Below are 6,001 nucleotides of genomic sequence, written 5' to 3'. Positions count from 1 at the left end.
AAAAAAAAAGAAAAGAAAAAAGGAAAGCTGAACCGTGGGTACGCTGCGGAACATCCTCCCCCCGTTGAGAGGCTACCGATCAAAATTGAATTGTGTGTGTACAAGTGTGCTGATGTATCAAATGTGATTATATGTATATGTACAATATATTAATGAATGATATTATTCTCATTCTTTCGTGGTGGTCTGCTCCCTTGGAATGGTGTCGTCCCCCTTGGAGGCTGGATGCTGTGGCTTGTCATCCTGAGATTGGTTAGGCAGAGGGACTAGTTTATTGACATTCCGATCAAATTCGTTCGTGCTCGTTTTAATAGTAACCGTACGAACAATACCGTCGGAGCCGGGGTGGATTTTAATTACTCTGCCTAGGGGCCACTGATTTGGGGGTACGTTGTCCTCTTTGAGAAGTACGATTGTACCTTCCTTGATTGGGTGATCGCCTTTTACCCATTTATTGCGGCTGGTCATCTCATTGAGATATTCCCGGCGCCAACGGGTCCAGAAATGTTGTTTTACTCGTTGGATATGTTTCCAACGCGATAAGCGATTCGGAGGAATATCTCTGTAATCCCGCTCCCGTAAGCTCATTAATGCGTCGCCAATGAGGAAATGGCCAGGTGAAAGAACAAGGAGATCGTTAGGATCGGATGAGACAGGTGTGAGTGGACGAGAGTTAAGGATTGATTCTATTTCTATAATGAGAGTGTTAAAATCTTCAAATGTAAAAAGCTCAGCCCCGACGACGCGTTTTAGATGATATTTGAAGGCCTTGACCGCGGCCTCCCAGAGTCCTCTGAAGTGAGGTGTGTGGGGTGGCATAAAATGCCATTCTATGGATCGGTTAGCAAGAAACGATTGCACCTTTTGTTTGTGATTATCTGATTGCAAAAGTTCGCGGAGATCTCGCAGCTCATTGTTAGCGCCGACGAAATTGGTACCGTTGTCCGAGTAGAGATTTGCACAGAATCCTCGTCGAGCTATAAATCGTCTTAATGCTGCAATAAAAGCTTCGCTTGTAAGATCGCTCACTAGCTCTAGGTGAACTGCCTTCACCGCGAAACATACGAAGACGGCGACGTATGCTTTATTTCGATTGCGGTTTCGATGACGTTTTTCTTTAATATAGAATGGCCCGCAATAATCCACTCCGACGTTCGTAAACGGGCGAGATTCTGTTACTCTAGCTTCGGGTAAATTACCCATTATGTATTCGACCGGCGGTGGTCGAACTCGGCAGCAGCGTACGCAATCCTTTATGACCTTCCAAACCTGGCTCCGCCCATCGATGGGCCAGTAGCGCTTCCTGTAGAGTGTTGCTTGTGTTCCTGCATGTAATTGTATTCTATGCTCGCCTTCAATGATGAGTGCTGTGGCGGATGATTTTGGTAGTATTATTGAATGTTTTTGAGTAAATGGCATCATTGAATGTATTAAGCGTCCTCCTATCCGCAGGATCCCCTCCTTATCGATGAACGGGTTCAATTTCTGAAGTTTCCCCTTTATACCTGAGAGCCTTCCTTTATTGAAGCATTGAAGCTCGTCGGAAAAATGAAGTTGCTGTAATAATTGGATTAATCTATTTCGCGCGTGTTGTAATTCTGATGTGGTGAGAACTCCTTTTGCAGATTGTTTCGGTCTCCACCGCAAACAACGGGCGACAACGCGCGTGAGTTTCTCCCACGATGAATACCTTTCGAGGATGACGTTTGTAGCCAAACAGATGGTCATCTTCTGTTCGGGTATGTCATTTACTACCGGAGCTTCCCACGTTGGCCAATGTGTTTGATTTTTGGCAAGCCAAGGTGGACCATGGTGCCAGATGGATGGCTGAAGAAACTCTTCTGCTGTTTGTCCTCGCGAGATGATGTCAGCAGGATTGCCTTTTGTTCTGACATGGCGCCAATTGGAAATGCTAGTTTTCCCCTGAATTTCTGCCACTCTATTGGCGACGAAAGTTTTCAAGGTGTTCGGAGGCGTGTTAAGCCAATGGAGGACGATTGTGGAATCGGTCCAGTGGAAGCTGTGATTGATCGGGATATGTAGAGCATTTTCGACTGTCTTAGCTAACGAAACGAGGAGCAATGCTCCGCACAATTCCAATCGAGGGATTGTGTGTGATTTCAGAGGAGCTACCCTTGATTTCGCGACCAAAAGTTCAATTCGGATGCGGCCGTGTTCGTCGATGGAGCAGAGATACACGCAGGCTCCGTAAGCCTTTTCGCTCGCATCGCAAAAGCCATGTAGCTCTAGTTTTACAGCTGAATCGACGACGGCTTTCCGTTGGAAAGTGACGTTATTCAATAGTGATAACTGTAAATAATATCTTTCCCATTCGTTATGTATGTTTGATGGTAGAGATTCGTCCCACTCTACTTTGATGGTCCAGAGTTTTTGAAGTAGTATCTTGGCAGTAATGATGACCGGACCGAGAAGACCCAGTGGGTCATAGAGTTTTGCGACTTCCGAACTTATTGTCCGCTTTGTGATGCATCCTATGGGTGTGGTCGTTCTTACCGCGTAGTGAATGGAGTCGTTTGTAGAATTCCAGAATATTCCGAGTGTTTTGAGGGTTGAAGATTCTCCAATTTCAAGATTGCGATTGAGTTCTTTTTCTGCCAGACCGTGTAATAAATCTCTGTCATTCGAGGCCCATTGTCTAATATTTAGAGCGGCGTCTTTTAGGAGAAGGGTTAATTCCTCTCTTAGCCTTAATGCTTCTTCCTTTGTTGAGGCTCCTGTCAACGCGTCGTCCACGTAAAAATCACGTTGAATGATTTTTGCTGCGCTGGGATAACGGTGTCCTTCATCTTCGGCCAGTTTATTGAGGCAACGTATGGCTAGGTATGGGGCCGATGATAATCCGAATGTGATGGTATTCAGTTCGAATGTTTTTACCTGTCCATTGGCATCGCGTCACAGAACCCTTTGATATTTTCTGTCTTCTGGGCGGACAAGAAATTGCCTATACATTTTTTCAATATCACCCGTAAGAACGTATCGGTGAATGCGGAATCTTAATAAAATATATAGTAAATCCTCCTGAATTTTCGGTCCTGTATGTAAGGCGTTGTTTAATGTTACACCTGTGCTACTCTGAGCGGAGCCGTCGAATACGACCCTCAGCTTTGTTGTCTGGCTTGTGGTTTTTATGACTCCGTGATGCGGTAAATAATATCCGTGGTGATCGGTATTATCAACCGTGACTTCGGACATGTGTCCAAGATCCAAATATTCCTGAATGACCGCGTGATATTGTTGTTTGATTGATTGATTCTGTTGTAACTTTCGTTCTAATGAAACAAGTCGTTTCATTGCTTGCCGTTTCGATTCTCCCAGTTTATCGATCTTATCATTGAAGGGTAATGCGACGCTGTGTCTTCCTTCTTCGTTGCGTGCGACGTTGGCTTTGAAATGTTCTTCGCAGATCCTCTCCGATTCGGACAGATGCTGAACTTGTGGACCCTCTTCGATTTCCCAGAATCGGGTGAGATCATTTTGGAGATCAGCGATGTTGGCGTGGTAGGCAGTAGGTTGAGTTGGAGGTGAGTTTGGGACGCTCCCCCCGATTACCCATCCGAATCTTGTTTTTTGCAAATACAAGGCTGAACTCTCGGATGGTGTTAGATTAATTTGCCCCACACACAGCAATGAAAGCGCTGTCCCTGCACCTAATAATAAATCGATTGGCGCTGGTTGATGGAATTCTGGATCGGCTAGCTTGATGTTTCTGGGGATGTTAATTGCGCGGCGATCAATCGGTTGATTGGGTATAAGTGATGATATTTGCGGAATTGTTAAAAACGTTAATGTGCGTTCGTATTTGTTGATCTTAGATTGTATCATGGCTGCGATCGCGTATTTTGAGACTGTTGATAGTGTGTTGAGAGCTCCAACGGGGATGGTACATTTCACCTTTTTATGACCAAGTTTGTTTGCCAACTCTTCTGTGATAAAGTTTGTGGTCGCACACGTGTCGATCAACGTTCGACATTGTATCGGTTGCTGTTTATGGTCCAAGATATTGATTTTTGCCGTAACCAGAAGATCATTGGTTACGGAATTAATAATAAAGGTGTTTTGAACCTTCGATTCCGTTGGGGTCTCCGACTGTCCTAGTCAATCCGACGTCGATGGTTGATACCTGGCCGGTGGGTTCTCTATTGTTCGAGGGTTTGACCGCGGCGACGGCGACGTATTGTTTTCGGGCTGTTGCGTGGGCCATGTTTTATGCAATAGCGTATGGTGTTTTTTATTGCAAACACGACATGATCCTGATGGGCATAATCTAATGGGATGTTTTTTTCCTAAGCAGTTCGGACACAGATCGGCAAGTTCGATGGTTTTTATGCGTTCTTGGACCGGTTGCGCTCTCAAAGTTGCGCAATATCGCGTTTCATGATTGTTATTGCAAATCATGCATTGAGATGTCTGCACTGAAACAAAGGCGTGACCTCGCGGCGCTGCGAATCTGGTGTTCCGATGATTTTCGTGTTGTCTTCCTGATGGTGCAGGCAGAGGTTTTGAGACCGCGGCTGGAGCGCAGTTTGCTCGCTTCTCTAGAAACTCAAGAAGGCTAGTATACGCTGGCATCTTCTTGTCTTTTATTGTTAGTTCCCAGTGCCACGCTGTGTCCGAGCTTACTTTGGACAAAATTATTGAAACGAGGATGCTGTTCCATGACGCGATGTTTTCGCCGAGATTTTTTAACGCCCGAAGATGCTGATTCACGGTATCAACGAGGTGGCCCAGTGCTTCTGGCGTGTCCCTCGTTAATTTGGGAATATCTCGAATTGCGTCGCAGTGACTTAATAAAATCCTTCGCGTGCAGTCATATTTTTCTTTTAACAATTCTAATGCGTCTGCGTAGTTGGCGTCTGTGATGCTGAGGGATTGTATGCATGTAGCGGCCTTTCCCACTACTGTTGATCGTAAGTATTGTAATTTTTGTACAGGGGTGAGATCGTCATTGCGATCGATCATCGAGCAAAATATATCGAAATATGACGTCCATTTTTCGATTGTGCCGTCGAATGTGGGCAGACGCATTTCCGGCAGTTTTATAGCCATAGGGGCCGTGACGGTAGGCGCGGATGATTCGACTGTGGTCCGTCGCGCGATTATTGCTGGACGTTCTCCGTCGATAAGGATCGCGGCGCGAGTTATGACGTCGTAATATTGCTCTTGAATTTCGTAACGACGTGGAGCTTCTGATTCGTCTAATTCTTCAATCTGGAATTGGATATCGTCGAAACGCTTCCAAGCATCGTTCAAACCGTTCAGGCGCGTTTGCAAACGCGGTATGTTTCGTAGTTCTGATTGTTCCTGCGACTCGAGGAATTTTATGAAGGTTGTGATTTGCCCGATAATGTTGCCGCGTTTGCGCCGTAGGGAGCTGAGACTTATTCCGTGCGAGGTGGACTGAGATTGAACCGAAGATTGATCTAGCGTTTTGTTTGGCATCGTGAATGATGCTAGGGAAAGGTAAGAGGAATTAACGATACAAAATTGAGCCTACCTTTGCTGCACAGCCTGGTTGTTGCGTTTGGCGGTTCTGTCGATTGACCCTTGATTGACCCTTTGATGATGGACACTGTCGTGTCAGAATGATGATCCGTTGCTTGCTGCGTTGAATTCACGCAGAAGATTGCATGTGGTTGTTAATGTCTTTAAATGTTTGTCACACTCAATGTTGTGTTGTTTTCACTAATCACTATCACTGAAATCCGGCTCGAAGGACCATAAATGTTTGCGAGACACCGCGATGAGGCACGGACCGTAGCAGTTCGCGCTTACAAAGGTCGTAAATCCTTGAATCGATTATTCAACACCGCGTTGACTCGTTTTATTCCTTACCACGATTTCGCGTGAGAAGGATGATTAAATTGTAGGAATGCGTTTTGACAAACAATATATTTATTCTATTTGGTAGTGAGTAATGTTCTATTTAGTTGAGTGTGTCTTGGTGAAAGTTCTGATCTTAACTGCCTTTCTAATTTTCGTA

At 45.2% G+C, this 6,001-nt stretch overlaps 2 protein-coding genes across 2 annotated transcripts; both read right to left on the bottom strand.

Annotated features, from left to right (window-relative positions):
- Positions 1-168: 168 nt before the first annotated feature.
- Positions 169-3,843, bottom strand: LOC108577296. Its single transcript, XM_017940434.1, has 2 exons — positions 2,985-3,843; positions 169-2,837 (listed from the first exon to the last, which is right to left on the bottom strand). The coding sequence occupies exons 1-2, from the start codon at positions 3,841-3,843 to the stop codon at positions 169-171; spliced, it is 3,528 nt and encodes a 1,175-aa protein (XP_017795923.1).
- Positions 3,844-4,116: 273 nt separating this feature from the next.
- LOC108577295 lies at positions 4,117-5,460 on the bottom strand. Its single transcript, XM_017940433.1, has one exon. It carries the CDS (start codon positions 5,458-5,460, stop codon positions 4,117-4,119), a length of 1,344 nt encoding a protein of 447 aa, XP_017795922.1.
- Between the last annotated feature and the right edge of the window lie 541 nt (positions 5,461-6,001).

This window comes from Habropoda laboriosa, unplaced genomic scaffold, assembly GCF_001263275.1.
Source record: "Habropoda laboriosa isolate 0110345459 unplaced genomic scaffold, ASM126327v1 scaffold739, whole genome shotgun sequence".
Classification (NCBI taxonomy): Eukaryota; Metazoa; Arthropoda; class Insecta; order Hymenoptera; family Apidae; genus Habropoda; species Habropoda laboriosa.
Note: the sequence above shows the minus strand (reverse complement) of the source record. Positions and strands in the feature narration are given on the sequence as shown.

What these genes read in the sequence shown, in the direction of transcription:
- LOC108577295 (XM_017940433.1), bottom strand. Translation starts at nt 5,460, where the DNA reads ATGCCAAACAAAACGCTAGATCAATCTTCGGTTCAATCTCAGTCCACC.
- LOC108577296 (XM_017940434.1), bottom strand. Translation starts at nt 3,843, where the DNA reads ATGATACAATCTAAGATCAACAAATACGAACGCACATTAACGTTTTTA. An exon ending in TCACCGATACGTTCTTACGG is followed by an intron (nt 2,838 to 2,984) that starts GTGATATTGAAA and finishes CCCCATACCTAG; the next exon opens with CCATACGTTGCCTCAATAAA.